General features: G+C 46.6%; 1 protein-coding gene across 1 annotated transcript; it reads left to right on the top strand.

Moving 5' to 3' along the window:
- The first annotated feature begins 13,041 nt into the window (after nt 1-13,041).
- Nucleotides 13,042-20,269, top strand: LOC149995079 (CD177 antigen-like). Its single transcript, XM_090259311.1, has 8 exons — nt 13,042-13,152; nt 13,228-13,368; nt 13,626-13,811; nt 14,462-14,581; nt 14,736-14,849; nt 19,007-19,147; nt 19,808-19,993; nt 20,127-20,269. Exons 1-8 carry the CDS (start codon nt 13,101-13,103, stop codon nt 20,267-20,269), a joined length of 1,083 nt encoding a protein of 360 aa, XP_090115437.1. The 5' UTR covers nt 13,042-13,100.
- Nucleotides 20,270-20,493: the final 224 nt, after the last annotated feature.

Raw genomic sequence — 20,493 nt, 5'->3', positions numbered from 1 at the left:
AAGTGTCGCTGGTTCGATCTTCCAGTCAGGGCACATCAGAGAAGGAAAACCCTGATTCCAAAAAACCTCCGCTGCCTTGCGGCATACGTCTTCAGGGGAAAGGCTAAGGGAGTAAACCCCGACAGAAAATCCAGAGCCGGAGTCCCTAAGGCGGTTTGACGTTGTAGTCAACACCGGCAACTCCTGCGGCGCACCTGAAGCCAAGCTGTATTGACTCCGTCTTTCCCTTGGATCCTTCAGCTGCGAAGAGAGGGGGGGTCTGCTGCATGGGCAACAGCAGACCCTCCATATCACCCTGCCCAGGCTCTGTAGCTTCAGCTTCACTGGAGAGGACACTCCAGCGTCATCGCAAGATGTCGATTCAACACGGGAGGAGACAGATACCGTGTCACTCCCGAGTCGGACTGCACAGCCATTCTCGGCGGTGCAGATAGACTCTTAAGAAGCTACACCATCGTCTCTCGAGACGGACGGCTGCTGATAACTTGTATACATATATTTTTATTAAAACGGATGTTCTAGAAGTTGCGTCATGCCCTAGGGATAAACTTGGCAGAAATTTAGAGCCAAGATCAAACAAGAAACTTTCAGAGGTAGCAGGTGTCCCGTCAATGACACCGAACAAGCCAACGGTGATGGTTCCCTATGGGTGCATCTGGTAGTGGGACTCTGGGTGCTTGTGGTCCACACATTGGGAATTTAATAATTGTTTCCAACACTCAATACACACTTCTGATAAGCCATGTACAGCATTTTAACATGTTGCATATTATTTGTTCTTTAAATATTGAAATTGTATATTCAATCTAAAATGTGGGTTTTATATTGTTCTTTTATATCATGTCATGGTAATTATTTACCAACAAATTACTATCTTGGAATGTTATATCTTACAAATAAGCAAAGTTCTTTATTAATTGCATTATAATTAGATCTATAACCATGTCATTTTAAGCTTTGTTATTTATAAACAGTCATTCTTTTACTCTGATGCATTTGCAAATATGTTACGCCTTTAGAAAAATCCATAAAAAGGCTCTAACTTACTTTAAATTAGAGGTTTCTAAACAGGTCATATCTTTAAACCAAATAAAAACTTATAAAACTTTAAGAAATAACTGAAAATACTAACAAATAATTAGGACAAAGAAAAATTGGTTATATAGGACTGAATGAACTAAAAATTATTATTATTATGACTTTTTCAAAATATTGTGAATTTTAAAAACTTTTTGGTTTTCCAGATACAAGGAAACTTGTTTCTTCCCTAGAGCAATTTGATTAATTCTACCCTCATGAGCAATGTTGAAACATTTATGTATTTTTTCTAACTAATTTCTCCAGAATTGAGCAACTCTCAATGAGTGAATATTACTATTTACATTATTATTATACATTTGTTTACATAAATCCAATAAGAATCTGTTCTTTTTATAACAAGACACATAAAACCAGCTTCTAATTGTAGTTTCATTAATCAAGATTTTGACTGAAATGTCATATTCAAGAAACACATGCCTGAACTCTAGGTGTCAACAAAAAACTTTAAGAAATGAAGATTAACTTTAAAGCTGATAACAGCCCCATGGAGAAATAGCATGATTTCTTATTTATTCACATGGTTCATGACAGTCTTTCCAGATAAATGAAAAAGGTTGCTTTCCTGGGAAATGACAAGAAACAATTCAAGACATATTGGGAACCTCAAAACTTGAAGGATTTACCCAAACCTATATATATTGCAGATTAAGCCTGATGGCAAGTGTGTGGCTTGGATTTTTTGCCCTGAGTGGCTAATTAAAGCTCAATATGAGATATCTTATAATATTCCAGCAAAACAAATTTAAGAAGCCTATATAATTAATGACTATTTTTCTTGTTTATACAAATAATCAGGCTAAATTGAAATTAATGCAATAAATAGTCTTCATTTGGCTGTATTTAATAAAAATAAGTTTGATTTTAGAAAAAAAATTATTTCAATAAAATCTATAATACACAGTTTTGAATATTAAACTCCAGTTAAATTTTTATTTTTTTACCTACAAACTGAATTGAATGCTGAATTTTTCTAATTTTCTTCCAAACTAACATTTCATTTTTCACCCTTCCTTTGACTTGGAATTATTGAAAACTGCTGGTGCAAAATAAGCCATACAAAATTTACCTAAATCCCTAATGTCATCACCAGAAGTATTTAAACTATAGTAAAGAAGACCTATCATATTGTCACTGCTTGCTTTCATTTCAGTAAAAACAAAGAATGAAAGAACAAAAGAAAGAAAGAAAGAAAGAAAGAAAGAAAGAAAGAAAGAAAGAATTCTGGCCAAGATGGAGGCCTAAATATACACGCTGCATCTCTCTCCACAACTAAGAAGGAATACAACTATCTCAAAACTAGAGACAGCCAGAAGTTCCAAATATCTGAGCTGCATGGAAGCCCAAGAAACAAAGATATGAAGAAGAAAAAATACTCATCCAGTCAGGTAGAAGGGGCGGAGCCGGGGCGGAGAGGACGCGGTGTGGTGGCGGCAGCAGCGGCGGCAGCGGAAAGCACACTTACACGTTTTAAAAAGTCAGAAGGGACACCTGGGGAGTGTTCCCAGGTCCTCACCAGAATGCACAGCCCATGGTCCCAGCACCAGGGAAAATCAAGCCTCATTGCTTCTGACTGTGCAAACCAGAGGAGGTTGGGGCGGAGGCAGAAATTGCCAGTCTCTCAGCAGAATCCACCTGTTTAAAGGACCCCCATGGTCCTAGAACAACCGCAGACCCACCCACTCTGGGAATGACAGACAGGGCAACAGCTAGAGAGGCACCAGTCCCATACGGAAGTGGGAGAAGTGCTGGAAAAGGGGCAAATGCTAGGCAAGTGGCATTGTTCCCTCTCAGACCCCTCCCCCACATACAACGCCACAACGTAGTGAAACAAGTCGCCCTGTACTGACGAATCCCTAAGACTCCGTCCCTTACAACGTAATAAGAGTGACAGCTCTACCTAAGACACAGACAAAGAAATACAGGAGCCTGTCAAGATGAGGAGACAGAGAAGTATGATCCAAAAGAGAGTAATGGATCAAGGTTCCAGTGGGAGAACTAAGCGATGAGGAGATAGCCAACCTCACAGATGCGGAGATAGCCAACCTAACAGACACAGAATTCCAAACACTGGTGATAAAGAGGCTCACAGACTTGACAGGTGTGCTTTAGTACAGCAAATGCATAAGATAAATGAAGGCTATGCTAAGTGAAGCAAAGGAAAATCCCCACAAAACCAATGGTAAAGGGAAGAAAACTGGGGTTCAAATCAATGATTTGGAACATAAGGAAGAAAAAAACTGTCAACCAGTACAGAATGAGGAAACAAGAATTTTTAAAAATGAGCAGAGGCTTGGGAACCTCTGAGACTACTTTAAACATGCCAACATCCGAATCATATGGGTGCCAGAAGAAGAGGAAGAGCAAGAAATTGAAAGCTTATGTGAAAAAATAATGAAGGAAAACTTCCCTAATTTGGTGAAGAAAATAGACATACAAGTCCAAGAAGCACGGAGGGTCCCAAACAAGCTAGACCAAAAGAGAACCAAACCAAGACACATCATAATTAAAATGCCAAAGACTCAAGATAAAAAGAGAATCTTAAAAGCAGCAAGAGAAGAGAGTTCAATAGAAAGGGCTTCCTATAAGACTATCAGCTGATTCCTCAAAAGAAACTTTGCAGGCAGGAAAGGACTAGTCAGAAGTATTCAATGTGATGAAAAGCAAGGACCTACGATCAAGGTTACTCTATCCACCAAAGCTATCATTTAGAATAGAAAGGCAGATGAATGTTTCCCAGGCAACGTAAAGCTAAAGGAGTTCATCATGACCAAGCCATTATTATATGAAATGTCAAAGGGACTTATTTAAGAAAAAGAAGATTAAAACTATGAATATTAAAATGACAACAAATTCACAACTATCAACAACTGAATCTAAAAATAAAAATAAAATCCAACTAGGCAAACCAGAATAGGAACAGAATAATAGGTATGGGGATCATTTGGAGGGTTATCAGCTGGGACGGGAAAGGGGGAGAAATGGGGGGATGGTGCAGGGACTAAGAAGCATAATTGTTTGGTACAAAATAGACACAGGGACATTAAGAATAATATAGGAAAGGGTGAAACCAAAGAACTTATATGCACGACCCATGGACATGAGCTAAGGGGGATGAGATTGCTGGAGGGGAGGGGCTACGGGGCAGAAGGGAGCAAAGAGAAAAGAAACTGGGACAACTGTAACAACATAATCAATAAAATATACTTTAAAAAATGAAAAAACTTTAAACCTCAGATCTAAATATCTTCTCAACTGACATCCTTACAAACTCAGAACTGCTTTATAATTTATTCATCATCAACCTTTGATTTTTTTTTTCTGTCTTCATAGACATGCACCTTATTTACCTGATTATTTCTTTACACCATATAGGTTTCCCTTTGGAAGTCAATCTACATCACCACTTCCTAAAGTAAGACTCAACAGGTTAACTGAACTGACTTATTTACAATGACATATGGAGCAATCTACCAACTTCACTTCTGAAATATAAACTGTTATTATTTAAAAGGACAGGAGACAAAAGTTCTTCCATCCTGAAACTGCTTCCTCTTTCCTGTTCAGAAAACTCAGGAAAAAAACAAAAAAGCTTCTCCAAAAAAGAGCCTTAGAATATACCCCTTATCCAAATTTAAATTAAATATAATAAACAAAAGGGCTTCAGACAAGTAAAGCATCTTTGTCTAGTGAAGCCCCTCCACCTTCTTAATCTGTAACACTGTGAAGTCCTTCTATCACCTGATTCTTAAATTTCCTCAAACCTTTTGTTACTATAATTTTCCTTCTAATTTTTAGGTCATGCGTTTTTAACCTGGTAAATTTGTGATCTCTAGAATGCAACAATTGCATATCAAGATAATGATGCTTTAGAGATTTCAACCCATCCTTACTTTGGAAACAGCCTCTCTGTTCCAGTCTCAGATCTCATTCCTTGTCTCCCTTAAATCAGAGAGAGATTTCCATACCCTGCACAGCTAGGGACCATGACCCTTGTCATCAGGAAGCAGTTACTGAAGACACACCATCCTCCCTCATCACTCCTTAAAGATTTTAGGGATGGAAGTCTCTGAGAGGGGAATGAGACAGGCCAGTAAGCTAGGACAAGAGGAATAAAAACTGAGACAGATAACAGAACATACTGATCCATTTACAGCCAGATGCAAAAGGTCACCTCCCTAGAGATAACATCTAGGCCTCAGTTGTATTTCTTCTGCAGGCTCAGAAAAACAGAAAAAACAGATGGGTGAGGCCAGCACCAGCTGCAATAACTAATGACCTTCTGCTCTAGCATTGACAAATCAATGATTACCATGACCCTGAAAAAGCTCACCTGGAAAACTGATGACTATCCTGCTGAAATCCTCCCTTGAGATCTCCACTAAGATTCTCAGCTACAAAAGAGAGACAAAACCGTCAAGATAAAGGGCCGATTGCGTGTTCTCACTCTGGGGAGCATGCTCATGCCATTTCCTTACCCAACTTGTTCCTCCTCTTCTTCCCCCACAGGCACACATCTCCTAAACTCTAAGGGACCTCATGAGACTTGCAACCAGGAGAGCAATGAATAGCAGCAGCTCATCCCAGGCTAATCACTTGAACCTGTCTTGAGGCCCCCTTTTCTCTCACTTCCCAGTGAGCAAAGGCAGCCCAGCCTAGGATGTCTTGCTTCTTCTATGCTCAGCCCTTTCTTGTTTCACTGTCCCCAGCTTTAATAAATGTACCTTCAAATTCACCTAGACACACGCTGTAAAATCTTTCCTACACAAAATCAAGAATCCACACAATCGGCTAGCCCTAGTCAGACCTGCTTAGGGTCTGGTCTCCTGTCCAAAAATATGAGGACTAATGAAGGGGTAGGCCTGTAAGTCTATACATATCATTGTCCACCCTAAATTGGGGTCCATTCACCCAATGCCTAGACAGCCAAAAAACTGACACCAGGTTGCAGTGAAAAGAAAAGAAGACATATATTTCAAAGGTACCAGTGAAAGATGAACAGGCAGCTAGTGCTCAATGACCTGAACTCCCCTGTGGTTTACATTTAGGATCTTTTAAGAAGAAAAAGAGGGGAAAATGATAATTAAAGGATTCAGGGTTGTGGGTTGTGAGGATTTGTCAGTCATAAGTTTCCATAATCTTCTTAATCTGATTTATTTATTTCCTGGCAGTATCTTGTTATTGGGACCTCTCTCTTCCTCCTTGCAGGCAACCCCAGCTACTGCCGCTGCTGTCACCACACCGTGTCCTCTCTGCCCCGGCTCCACCCCTCGTACCTGTCTGAGTGAGTATTTCTTCTTTATACCTTTGTTGGACTTCCATGCAGCTCAATTTTCTGGAACTTCTGGTTTCTCTAGTTTTGAGGTAGTTGTATTCCTTCTTAATTGTGGAGGGAGATTCAGTGTGTCTGTCTAGGCCTCTATCTTTGCTGGAAGTCCCAACCCAGTCTTCATGAGCTTCAACCTGGAGAAGTTCCATCTAAAATATGTCTCACTCAACAAAATTGTAGTTTCTGCCTGTAGATTGAATATACTCATGAATTTAATCTCTAAAAGGAAGCAGTTATGGTTTTACCAAGCAACAGAGACTGTAAGGATAGAAAAAAATTACTCAATCTGGTAAAGGCCATACTTGAAAATCCACTGCTAACACAGTACTCCATGGAGAAACACAACAAGATCATGAGCAAGACAAAGATGTTGCTTTCCCCATTTATTCAACATAGTACCAAAACGATTAGTCAATAAGATGAAATAAAAGGTATTCAAATTGGAAATAAAGAAGAAATATGATCTCTTTTAACAAACAACAGAATCTTAAATATAGAACACCCTAAAGATTCCACATCCCACACAAAGAAAAATTGTTAGAACGAATGAATAAGGTGTGTTTGTAGGAGACATAATCAACACCCAGCATCATTTCCATTTGTTTTCAATAACAATGAACAATCCCAAAACTGAATTAAGAAAACAATTCCATTTCCAACAGCAACAGAAAGAATAGAATACTTAGGAATAAACTTAACAAAAGCAGTGGGAGGTGTATACACTGAGAACTACCAAACATTCCTGAAAGAAAGTAAAAAAGAAACAAATAAATGGAAAGACATCCATGTTCATGGATTGGAAGGCCACCACCCCACCCCACCCCCTGCCAACTATCTGCACATTTGAAACAATCCCTATCAAAATGTCAATGGCTTTTGTAGAGAAGTAAAAAAAAAATCTGTTCTTCAATTCATATGGAATTTCAATGAACTCCCAAATGGTTGCAATGATCTTACAAAAATAGACTGAAATTGGAGGTCTTACACATCTTAATTTCAAAGCTCACTGCACAGCTAAAGTAAGAAAAATATTGTGGCATAAAAACTTCTATCAACCAAAAGACACAATCGTATTGTTTTGACAAAGAAGTCAGCACCACTCAATGGAGTAAGGACAGTTTTTTCAACAAATAGTGTTGAACAGCAATATCCATATGCAAACAAATGGTGTGGAACATTGCCATATACCATACACAAAAATTAAATCTAAATGGATTGGCTCCTAAAGTTAAGACCTAAAACTATAAAACTCTTAGAAGAAAATATAAGGGGAAGCATTATGACATTAGATTTGGCGGTAAGTTCTTTTTTTAAAAGTATATTTTATTGATTATGTTGTTACAGTAGTTTCAATTTTCCCCCCTTTGCTCCCCTCTGCCAAGTAACCCTCCTTCCTTCCAGCAACCCCCCTCGCCCTTAGTTCATGTCCATGGGTCATGCATATACGTTCTTTGGCTTCACCCTTTCCTATATTATTCTTAACTTCCCCCTGTCTATTTTGTATTTACCAATTATGCTTCTTAGTCCCTGCACCATTTCCCCATTTCTCCCCCTCCCTACTTCCAGCTGATAACCCTCCAAATGATCTCCATGCCTATGATTCTGTTCCTATTCTGGTTTGCTTAGGTGGATTTTGTTTTTATTTTTTAGATTCAGTTGTTGATAGTTGTGAGTTTGTTGTCATTTTGATGTTCATAGTTTTGATCTTTTTCTTAAATAAGTCCCTTTGACATTTTATATAATAATGGCTTGGTGATGGTGAGCTCCTTTAACTTTACCTTGTCTGGAAAGCACTTGATCTGCCCTTCCATTCTAAATGATAGCTTTGCTGGATAGAGTAATCTTGGTTGTAGGACCTTGCAATGCACTGAGAGAGATGCAACACTGCTCATACAGAATATTGTCAAAAACAATTTAAATGATACTCATCACATGGAAATACACAAACCCAGATTGTCAGCTATTCCACAAAAGAAGTGGAATGTGGCTTTTGCCAGTGTGGCTCAGTTGGTTGGAGCATCATCTTGTACACCAATAGATTGGGGGTTTGATTCCCAGTCAGGGCACGTACCTAGGTTGCAGGTTTCATCCCTAGTCAGGGCAGGTATGGGAGACAGCCAACTGATGTTTCTCTCTCATATCAATGTTTCTCTCTCTCTCTCTCTCTCTCTCTCTCTCTCTCTCTCTCTCCCTTCCTCTCTAAAATCAGTAATTTTTTTTTTTTAATTTTTAAAGTGGAGTATGACTTTCACAGGGAACAAAAGGCTGGAGACAGTTCTAGATTGAAGGAGACCACAGAGCCAAGATGAGTCAGTAAAGTCAGACATGACCCCAAATTGTCTCCCTGATTGCAAATTAAAACAATGTAAAGGATGTTACTGGTACTGGGAGGAAAGTTGAAAATAAACCAAATGTTCAACAGCATTGTACCGACATAAATTACAGGGATATGAGTCCGGCCTTGAGGTTACATAGCAAAAGGGTTTTATTCTTGAGGGGCTACTTGTTGAAGCACTTAGCAGTAAAGTCATAATGTCTACAACTTATTTTTAAAGTTCAAAAGTATTTTTAAATTGTGTGTGGGAACAAATACAGCAAAATGTTAACAATCGGTGAATCTAAGAATATGAGTGTCCTTGCACCATTTTGGTAGGTTGGAAATTTTTGTAAATAAACAATTACGGAAGAAAAATAAATAACCCTTTGAAGACAGGGGGACCTTCTTGACCCTCCATCGCCCTCCTGTGTGGATTGGGCCCTGTGTGGGGTCTCCCTCAGGACTTAGAGATGAGAAGTCAGATGGGGACAGTCACTGCCCAAGAAGATTAGGGAAGTGACAGAGGTAAAGGTTGGACCTGGGGAAACCCTGAGGGGGAAGTACTTGTTCCTTGAGTCGTTAAGGAAACCTCAGAGGGAAGTATGTTTCCTGAAGATAAATATGAAGACAGTCCCAAGAAAATGCTAAAGGGCCTGGCTTTGTCATCTGTAGGTAAATCTTAAGAGAAACTTCTGGCTTGGCCCAAGCTTCTCATACCTGATAAGCCCAGTAGCCAGTGAAAGGGAAGAAAGTAGAATGAGTTTGCCAAACTGTGAGCTGAGGGACCCAAAACTGACTCTCATTTGGCCACAGCCAGACATAGTGGCCTTGGCTAGCTTCTTCCCCTCTGACAGTGTCTGGCCTGTTCTCTGCAGAGGCAGGAAGTTGTTGCCATTGTTGCACCCAATGAAAATGAAGGAAAGAAGGAAACCAGTCCTAGTAATGCTGAGTGAATGCACTAGAGCTCTTAACTATGGCCCTCTGTACAGGTGGTAATGTAAGGTAGTGTTCATCATTGTTAGTGTTTCTATTCTTGTTACCAAGTTGGTATTCCTAGAAACTCACAAAAGATCCCCATGCAGGTGTCATGGTTAAGAGCTGGGTCCTGGGGTCAAATGGTCCCCAGCTCTGGAGTGGGTGTGCTGGGTCCCACCCAGATGCCCTTAGCCACCAACACCTCACAGGCTGACAACACCTCACAGATGCCCCTTCTCTGGAGAATTGACCTCACCCAGGGGGAGCCACTAACCACACACCCTTCGCTCCCTCCACTCAGGGGCAGACCTTGGCCAATGGCGGACTGGAATGGGAGTGCAAAAGGATGGCATTCTTTTATGACTAGTACAACTCTGTGGTGCCATGTGTGAGATCAAACTGAAGTGTGATTGCAGCCCAGACAGCTCTGTCCCACGTCTCCCTGCCCTCCCCCACCTGCTTCCCTCACTCCCCTTCTCTTGAAAATGCTCCCTCAGGAAAACGCTTGAAGAACGAGCTCTGTCTCAGGCTCTGCTTCTAGGACATCCATCCCACGGGAAGCACTTCTTAGCTTTGTGGAACATGTTATAAATTCTAGTTGCTACAACAAATACATCATAAATGAAATTTTTGTGGTTTAACATAATACATATTTCTTTCTCACTTGCAACATGTCTACTTGGTGGAGTATTTTTGGGGAAGGGAGGTGCATCCTCTGCTCTACTCACACTTGCCACCTTCGGAGTGTGGTTCCAAGGTCACCCTTGAAGGCCACATAGATGAAATAAGTCACTCCTGCTTCTTAATCATTCAGGCTGAGAAGTGACGCCAGTCATTTCTGCACACGTTCCATTGATACAAACTAGTCACATGATCAACCTACAGGCAAGGGTGGCTGGGAAGTGTAGTCCTGACTGGCCAGTCATCACTTAATAAGAGCTCTACACTCTGAATGGAGCAAATATCTTTGGAGGGCAGTTATTTCTCCCACACTGTGTGACATTAAGCAAGTTGTTTTACTTTTCTGAAATTTAGTTTCTTTACCTATATAACCGGACAATTAATAGGAACCCCCCCCCCCCATAGTTGTGGGCATGAATCAATGAGTTGAAATATACAAAGTGCTTGGACTATGGCTTGGACAGAATAAGGGCTCATATACTAGCTATTTTTATCATTTGTTGGGAATCCACTTTGGGTTAGAAAAAAACAATCCTCCATCCATGACATGCATAAAATCATGACACCCACTTTATAGAGGAGAAGGATGAAGTCCAGAAAGGGGTTCCACAGTCAGGGAGCAACAGAAGCAGGCCAGGTACCCAACAGAATTTTACACCAAAGACTGTCAGACATTCTGCTGAAGTGCCACACCCAGCCTTTGCATTAGCCATTTGAAAGATCCAGGGCTCCCAGGAGGTTGCCTTCATCTCCGGACTTAGTCTACCTGGCAGAGCCACTGCCAGCCTTTCCACCTTTGTCTTCTGTCACTGCCCCTCTTAGTCACCAGAGTCCAGCCCTGCTGTCTTTCTGATCCTCACAGGAACCAAGCTGGATCCCACCTCAGGGCCTTTGCACATGTTCTCCCCTCTTCCTGGAATACTCTTCCCACCTGTCTTTTCATGGCAGGCTCTTTCTTTTTACTCGGCCTCAGCTCAGAGGTCGCCTCCTCAGGGAGGCCCTTCCTGATGCCAGTTCATTCACTTACTTTTATATCACCTGCCCAGCACCCAGCACCTCCTAAGATTTTTCCTTTGTGCTCATGTATTCATGTAGCGTCTGTCTCTCTCATAAGCTGTGAGCCCAACAAAAGCAAGGCCCTCATTCTGGTTGGTATTCTCGTATCCCCAGCAACTAGGACAGTGCCTGACACAAACTTCAGCCACAGTAGATATTTGTTAACTAAAACAAAGCATTTAATGGGCAACCTGGGACCCTATGTGCCTCTTTGCCCATGTCCTTTCCCCTGTTCCTCCAGAGACCTGCTTCAGGCCCTGCACAACTCAGTGGGTATCATTCACAGCAACAATGTCAATCATTGGGAAGGGGTCCGTGTTTCAAAAGGGCACAACCTCCACAAACGTGGTGCCATCTTTGCCTCCTCTTCATTCGTTCATTCATTCACTCGGTCATTCACTCAGTCAGTGCATGCCCACTGAGCGCCCACCACATGCCCCGTTAGTGGTGCGGACACAGCGGGAGACAAGAGAAACACTGTCTGTGCGGCACAGCTGGAGGTTGCAAACAAAATAAAAATAGAACATATAACTATGTCAAAAAACACATACCATTGCAAGTTACATATTCATTTCTCTTTCTCCTCCACTGTTCTCCTCACCCTTCCTTTTGGCCCTTTGCAGCCTCTGCATCCACTGACAGAGGCTCCATATCCTTTCCTGTCTCCCTCCCACCCAGTGGGTGACACCTGGTTTGTACACGCCTGCAATCCTGTTGTTAGATATGCAGGATTTGGCAAGCTGGTTCTTAAACTGCTGGAAACTTCAAACTCAGACAAGGTGGGCATATTTGCACCACAGTAATAGGCCAACATTATGAGGCAGGGTTTATGATGCCATTTTCCTGAAAAGCTGGTGTTCCAGAATACGGCTGTTCCCATCTGTTTCTAGCAGAGAAATTTGCTTTGTCAATGAATATTCCAGTTCTTCCATAGCTATTTGCTCTCCCCTGCCATAACTCAGCTCCCTCCTGGGTGGCAGGACCTGGGGACTCTAGGCTTGTGTTGTGCTGGGAGGGGAGAGAACAGAAGGAGAAGAACACTGAGAACCAGAATCAGGAGAAGCAGATAGAAAGCATGAGGGAAATTCACGAAGAAGAAAATGAAAAGGGAAGCCATATTGAAGGAAAAAGAAAGAAAAGAGAGGTAGAAATCTGTGGGGGGCAGAGGTCACGGTAGAAAAACCACGGAGACCAACCTAGACCCAGACTCCTCACAGGCTGTTGCGCCATTTCCCCACCTGGGGCCAGAAAGTAGTCATGTTGCTAAGAGAAATGAGGAAACTGCCTTCATAAACTACCCTGGAACAGGGTGGGAAGGGGGGGAACCTCCACAGCTGGGCTCAGGAGGAAAGAGGGCTGGGGGTCAGGATGCCTCAGTTTCTGACAGTTGAGGGACCTGGGGTCTGGACTCCTGGGTCTGGGAAAGAAGAGGGCTGGGAGTCTGGATTCCTGGGTCATAGGAAAGAGGAAGGCCTCAGGTTTCTCAGCCTTTAAGCTGGTGAGATGAGGAAAGTGGGCCCAGGCCTCCTTTAGCAAGGCCGTCCACTCCCCACCCCTTCCTGGCTGCCCTGGCTGAGGAGAGATATAAAAGGACTCAGGTTCCTGGGAGAAGGAGAAGGAGCGAGAGCTGTAGCTGCCTTGACCATGAGCCCGGCCCTGCTGCCTGCCCTCCTGGGCCTCGCCCTCGTGCTGCCCCGTGAGTGAGGACCCCGACCTGGGAGGGGATTTCCCAGGAGGTCGGGCTAAGGGGCCTTTGCTGTTTCCATCTCAGGAACGCAGGCCCTGACCTGTCAGTGGGGAACAGGTGAGATTGTGAGAAATGCAACTGAACTGCCCCTTACGTGGACAACTGAGAACCAGACCTGCAGAGAGGGCTGGGGTTGCCAAGACACGCTGGTGCTCCTTGAGAACGGTGAGAAGGGCCCCACGGACCCCAGCGTGACCACCCCCTCCCAGGTGCGGGGATCTCCCTCCTCCTGACCGGTCCTGCCTGCCTGGTGTAGGGACTCGGGAGTCCCCCTCCCTCACACCAGGGGCTGTACCCTCCTCTGTAGGAGGAAGCCCCCGGGTGCCTCCTCTCCAGCCTCTCACCCCAGCCTTGGCGCAGACCCTCCCTCTAGGGCCTGGGAATCCTGATCCTCACCCTGCCTGCCCCCCTCTCTCATCCAGGACCCCTAGTGTTCCTAGTGCTGACCAAGGGCTGTACCCAGGAGCAGGACCAGGAGGCCCGTGTCACCCAGCACCAGGCAGACCCTGGCCTCTCCGTTGTCTCCTACACCCGCGTGTGTCGCCACGAGGACCTCTGCAATGACCTCTCCACCACCCTCCCTCTCTGGACCCCGCCCCCCTCTGCAGGTGAGACAGGGAGGGAGAGGGGGAGAGAAGAGGGACTGTTGGGGTGGAGGGGAGCACAGACCCCTCCCTGGCACCCAGCCTGTCCACACTCCCCAGGACTCCATCCCTTGACACAGCCTCCGCTCACAGTCCTGGGCAGCAACCCCCACCGCTCCTCTGAGTTCAACCCCCAATACCTGAGCCCGACCCTGGGCCACGCTCCTCTTTCCATACTGTTGGGCATGGCTCTCTCTGGTTTGTTTAGGGTTTTGGTATTTCCTCTTCCGAAGTGAACTCAGCCTATAACTTTTCACTGTCTTTGTATCACAAACCGGGTTTGGGATGATGCTTTGCTTTTCTCTGCTCTTTGGAGCCCCCTGCAGGCTTGGACTGTGTAGTGGAAGCTGTGGGTGAACTCTGCCCAGGTCACCCCTCGGGTATCAGTCCCCAGTGCCCCTTCCAGAACTCATGCCCCCTCCCACCCCGTTGCTCCATCCTCAACCACACAACCCTAATTTGCTGTACCCCAGGCCTACGTGAGAGAAACCTGAGGAGGGCAAGTCTGGAGAGATTGAGGAGGTTGATGGCCCAGCAAAAGGGGGGTGGGTAGAAGACACCAGATCCGAATACAGAGGCAGCCCCATCTCCCCTTCCTCCCTCCCATCTCCCAGGCCCGGGGTCTGTGAGGTGCCCAGTCTGCTTGTCTACGGGAGGCTGTGAGTCTGCGACAGAGCTGACCTGCCCCGTCGGGAACACGCACTGCTACAACGGGGTCCTCCAGCTCAGGGGCGGTGAGCTGGGACATCGGGGTCTCTGCCAGCACTGAAGGGGGGGAGGGCTGCAAAGACCTGGGCCTCGGAGGAGGGTGGGCCTGGCTTCTCGGGGTTGGATGGCCCCAGCAGTGGCATCTCACCCTCACTCACTCTGCCTGGCCCCTTCCCACAGGGGGCATCTCCACCAGGCTGAGAGTCCAGGGGTGCACGTCCCAGGCAGCCTGCAACCTGCTTAATGAGACTCAGGAAATCGGGCCCTTGTCTGTGACTGAAAACTGTAATAACGGTGAGTCCCACGCCCAGAAGACAAGGCTGTGATCGGCCCTGCAGCCTTGCGCTGTAATGACCCTTATGAAAGTCCAGTACATCCCACCAACACCTGCAAGTAATTTAGAAGTTCATTGCTCTCTCAGGCATGTGCCAAGTGAGGAATTGTCCTGGTAGGTGCTGTGGGGTAAGGATGCCAGTAGGATATGTCCTGCTGAAGGGAAGGAAGAGGGTGCATGATCCAGGGGACAGATAGAGGATTATAACTCATTGGTGAGTGTTTTAAATGACACCAGGACTGGCCAACCAAGTGAAGGCAGGCTGTGCATGTGGGAGGGAGTGAGGAGCAGGGAGAAAGGTCAAGTGGCACACAGGGCTGGCTGCTCTGCATTCCACTGTATCCTTTGGGTGCAGAACTGAGTGCAGAGTGCATAGTTCTCATGCTGGGAGTGAGTCATTGCCTTCGGCTCTATTTCCCGCACTCCGACCTTGTGTAGTCCTGGGTCTCTCATCTCTTGTCTACCCTCCACCCACCATCATCCACCCATGGTACTAGAGCACCCCAGCAGCTGTGCTCTGTAAGAAGGAAGGTCTAATAGAAAACCAAGGATGCTTCAGCTGTGATAGGGACAGCAGTGGCCAAGCTGGGACATTGAAAGTGTCCCCACTCACCCACCCAAACCCAGACCTACCGGTGCACTGGGCAGACTGACAATGGCCTGGAGTACCTCGATGAGAAGCACAGGTGGTGGGGAGGGGAGTGGGGACTTAGCAGTGGGAAGAAGGCCTTCCTTGTCCGAACCTCAGTTTCCTCATCTGCCCGCGGCATCCAGTCCTTTGAACTTCACGGAGAAGGTTGAGTGTATTCAGCAAACACTCGTCTGTGCTTAGATCTCTCTGGCTACACTGGGAGCCTTAAAACCAGGGCCTGCATGTCACCCACACCAAGGTTTCCAGCCTGAGGTAACACAAGAGCTAGCTCAGGATGAAAGGTGAGGTTTTGTAGGATTCCAAGGTCTCCCATGGAGACTGCAGAGGGCTCAGACCCTGTTCCTGCCCTACAGGGCCTCCAGGACAAGCAGATGAGACATCGCAGTTGCAGATGGTCCCAGGGCTTGGTGAAGAGGACCTGGGGGAGCTGCGAGGAGGAAGATAGTAATGTTCTGGGGGTGGGCCATCAAGGAGGGGTTCACAGAGGAGGTGACCTGTGAGTCGTGTCTTAAAGATTGGCAGCAGTTTACTAGTAGAGGAGGGGGAGGACGTTAACAAGCAGAGGAAACAGCATGTGCAAAGGGCTGGCGATGGGACTAAGCCTGCTGTTTTCAGAAAGGGCTCAGTCTGAGAAGGTCACATCAAGAGAATGGGTGCAGCTTGGACTACAGGGTGATTACCAGTTTTTCAGGTAGACAAGGTGGGTGTAGACAACTTCAGAAAAGCTATTCCAAGCAGAAGGATCAGTGGCACACGGCTAGAGAGGCAGGAAATGACCTGCCACGTCTTGGGATTGGATATTTGCGGGGGAGGGGAGAAGGAGGTTGCGGGGACCTGGTGTTGGGTCAAGTAGCCACAAAGCCAGTGTGAATGGTTAGCCTTTCTCCTGGGGGCAAGGGAGCCATGGAAAGGTATTGGCCAGGGAGGGAGGGGCAGTCTGAGTCTCTCTTTTTGATTAATTCTTTTTAATTGTCTGGCCCTCATCTCTGGGACCAGGTAACATTCATAATTCAGAGGGCATTCCTACAACAAATAAAATGTAACCCATGCAGCACACCATACAACACAGAGGCACAGAACACAATACACACTACAGACATGACCCGACTCACCATGCTGCATGCACACTACACCATCACACATCACATGCCTTCTCACACCTAACACATACACCACAAACCTTACATACCACATACCGCACACAACACACAGGCCAACATATTACATGCCACATACACCACAAAAAAACCAAACACAGATGCACAAAACCAATACAATGCCACACCTGTGCAACATACCCACATACCTTATACACACATATCACACACACTACACACATCATATAAGCATATCATACATGTCAAACACCTCATACACCCACGTACATACACTTCCCCACACACTATACTCAGGTGCTACACAAACCACACACATGCCACATAAAACACAGCTACTATGCCACAATTGAATATTACTAATACAAAAACTTATTCTGTTAGCTTTCAACATTGGAGTCTGATCTTGGGAAATGTGTTTGCCTTCCCTGGTTGGGTTCATTTCAGCAGTTTAACAAACACTTATTGAGCAATGGTAAGACCAGGCAGGCATCAGAAGCTGGGGTACAACAAGATATCACAGAGAGAGAAAGCCATTCCAGGGTGACAGACAGATCCTGTGAAGACTTGGGACTGGGAGATGGCTGGGTGCAAGAACACAGGTTGCCTAAAGCAGGCAGTGGCAGGAGTCCATTAAAGTAGAACCAAAGGGCTAGAATGTGAATGGTGTTGACTGCCCCCTGTATGGGACAGGTTCATGGTGTCAGTGAGGGTGGTGGGTCAGCACTGTCAGGGAAAGCGCAGCAGCTAAGAGCCTAGGTCTCAATCAGAGAAATGTAGGCTCCTGTCTGGGTTGTACCATGGAACTAACTTTGGAGGATCACCACCTCTTATGAGCCTCTTTCACCAAACTCAAGGAGGAGTGGATGATTCCAGACAGTTGAGAGCAGACAAGTATATGCAAAGGCCCTGGGGTGGGTGGGTGGGTGCTGGCTGTGTGTTCGAGGGAGAGCCCAGAGGTCAGTGTAGCTCCAGAAATGTATTTTTTAAAAGAGCAGAGAAAGACATGTGGATGGAGAGGCAGGGCTTTGGGGGCCATTTTAAGGACATAAAGTTGTATTCTGAATGACCTGGGGACCTCCCGGAATCTTCTGAGCAGAGGAGTCACATGAATCAACTTACATTTTATGGGGATTCTTCTGGCTGCTGAGTGAAAAAGTCAGTGGGAGGTGGGTATGGGGGAGGAGACCCCCCCAGGGAGACTCAGGAGAAAGCAGGGGAGGGCTGACAGGGCCTTGGACCCCAGTGAAAGCAGCAGAGATGTGAGAAGTGGCCAGGTTCTGGAGGTATTCTGCAGCTTAAAGCAACAGGATATCCTCATGGGTGCAACACAGGGTGTAAGACACAGCGAATGTTAAGAATGTTCTCAACTTGAGCAATTGCAAGACAGGAGCAACTGTTGACCAGCACGTGGGAGGTGGGGACAGGGACAGCAGGGGCCGGCCTGGGAGGAGGGCAGCAGGAGCCACGATGCTGTGGTCTGTGAAGTGGGGGAATGAGTGGTCCTCCTTCGTGGGGCTGCTGTGGAGGTTACTCATGTTGGTGGATGCTGTGTCATCAGCCCACCAGTTCCTGCATCACGGGACACATCTCTGCGGTGATGTGACGGTCCAGGCTCCTGGTGTTCAGACGGGACTCCTGAGGCCCTCAGAGGCCAAGGTGGCGGAGCACGGTCATCAGTCACCGAATTCCCCATCCCTCTCCCCAAGGAGCCCCGCTCGGCTAATTACTAGCACTGGGAAACTAGGAAATCTACTTCACAGCTCCTCTGCCTCTGTTTTCCATCCCGAAATTGGGGAGGAATGAAAACACCACCCACGTCGGTGGTGGTTGTGAGCAGATAAGGTAACCCAGATGAGAGAGCACCTGGGGAAACCTCGATGGGCTCATCCACGGAGAGCGGTCACTGCAGCCGGGCACATAGCGAAGGCTCGGTACATACTGGGCAGGGGAGCGATTTGGTTTAGATCACAGGACTTCTTGGTTACAAGAATATAAGGTGTCAGGCTACACTCCTCGTTATCCAGATGAGGACCTTGAGCCCCAGCGAGGGAAATAGAGATGGGCTCAGGTTAAGAAAGATCCATCCGTCTCTCCCAGACCCCAGTGGAGGAGCAGCCTCCAAGGGTGTTGAGCAAGGTCCCTGCAGATGTTGGAGCAGAAGTGGTGGTTTAAAGAATGGAGGACTTGGAGTTCAAAGGTCCCTTCTAAACCTGAGATGAAGTGAATGTACCCAGGTTACCAGGAATGTGACTCAAGAACATGATCACCTTCCCAAGCACAGGACCTGGAGGGATGGACATGGCTTATTCCCGAGCTTACACAAACCCTGGTGATTTCTTCTCCCCAGCTTCTTGGACCTGTCAACAGGGGGTCATGCTTCAGATTAAGCAAAACCTGACTAAGGAGCCTGTGCAATGGAATGCAGTTAACAAGGCGATGTGTGATTTGGACGAGGTGTGTCAGGAGACACTTTTGATCATAGATGTAGGTGCGTGGGCTGGGCAGCAGGGTGGGGCGCTGCACAGTGTCCCGGGTCTCCTAGCCTGGGCCCTGTCCCCTGAGCTTCCTGTCTGACCCCACCCCCCATGCCTGGAGTTCTGCACCTCGCTCTTCCTCTTTCTGCACCTTGCTCTCCTCTTCTGAAAACTGAAGACTAGGCTCTGGCAGTAACATTACCTAGCGTGCTGGGACGCCGTGCGGATATACTCAATGGTCCATGCGGGTCTGAGAACAGAGCTAATGCACAGTAACATCAGTGACTTTGAGCCTTACTGCGTCCCTGTTGTGTGCCAGGCTCTGTAGATCCCCTGGGGCCTGCCTTCCTGCAGCTTTATGTGCCACTGGGGAAAAAGAAAATCCATCAGAGAGAGGAGACCGGGAGAGTGAGGGGAAGGTCGCGATATGAAAAATGGGAAATCGGGGGAAGCTCTGCTGAGAAGGTGACGTCTGAGCAGCAACTGAGAGACAACAGAGCTGCGGGGAGGACCCAGGCTCAGGCTCCCGCCCTTGCCCTGCCTGCAACGGCCTATGCTCCTGTACCCAGGGGACCTACTTTCACCCTCTGCCTGCTTAGCACCCAAGAACCGCTGACTCCCACCCCCTGAGAGCCTCCCCTCCCCCTGCCCAGCTGTCACTCTGTCCCCCACAGGACCCACATCACTCGTTGTGGGGAGCAAAGGCTGCAGCAAGACTGGGACACAGAATTTCGAGAAGGTCTCCATCCACTCGCGACCCCCCGGAGTGCTCGCAGCTTCCTACGTCCATTTCTGCACCTCCGATGAGTGCAACAGGGCGGGCAGCAGCGGCGTCCTGCTGAACTCCCTCCCTCGTCCAGGTAGGGGGGACCGGGGTGGGAGAAAGGGGACATGGGGAGATGGGGCCCCAGAAACACAAAGACTCTGGGCTCAAGGTGGGTGGCTGCAACTGAGAGCAGAGCTGTGGACCCCAACCTTGTCTCTGCTCCCCAGCGGCCCCTGGCCCAGGAGACCTGCAGTGTCCTGCCTGTGTGCAGTTTGGTGGATTATGTACAGACCCTGATATTGTCACATGCCCTAAGGGCACCACTCATTGTTATAAAGGTTACATTGGTCTTGAAGGAGGTGAGTGCTGAAGGCCGGGTCCTAAGGATGATGAAGTTGAGGGCCTGGATTCACTGGTGCTGAGGTGGGAGGGTGCCTGAGACCCTGGTTCATGGGCTTAAGGGTAAAGGGAGCAGGGGACCCAGAGTTCTAGATCTGAGGGCAGGGAGGCCTCAGAGCCTGTTCTCATGGGCTAAGGGGGTGGAGGGGGTGGGATTCCTGGGTCTCAGGAATGTAACCGTGTACTACTTTGAGA

Source organism: Furipterus horrens, unplaced genomic scaffold, assembly GCF_987537825.1.
Source record: "Furipterus horrens unplaced genomic scaffold, mFurHor1.1.pri manual_scaffold_13, whole genome shotgun sequence".
NCBI lineage: Eukaryota > Metazoa > Chordata > Mammalia > Chiroptera > Furipteridae > Furipterus > Furipterus horrens.
The sequence above is the reverse complement of the archived record's forward strand: the minus strand, read 5'-3'. Positions and strand labels throughout refer to the sequence as shown.

Excerpts from the sequence above, each read along its gene's own strand:
- LOC149995079 (XM_090259311.1), top strand. The coding sequence starts at position 13,101 with ATGAGCCCGGCCCTGCTGCCTGCCCTCCTGGGCCTCGCCCTCGTGCTG. Across the intron at positions 13,812-14,461 it reads GACCCCGCCCCCCTCTGCAG|GCCCGGGGTCTGTGAGGTGC; the intron begins GTGAGACAGGGA and ends CCCATCTCCCAG. Across the intron at positions 14,850-19,006 it reads GACTGAAAACTGTAATAACG|CTTCTTGGACCTGTCAACAG; the intron begins GTGAGTCCCACG and ends TCTTCTCCCCAG.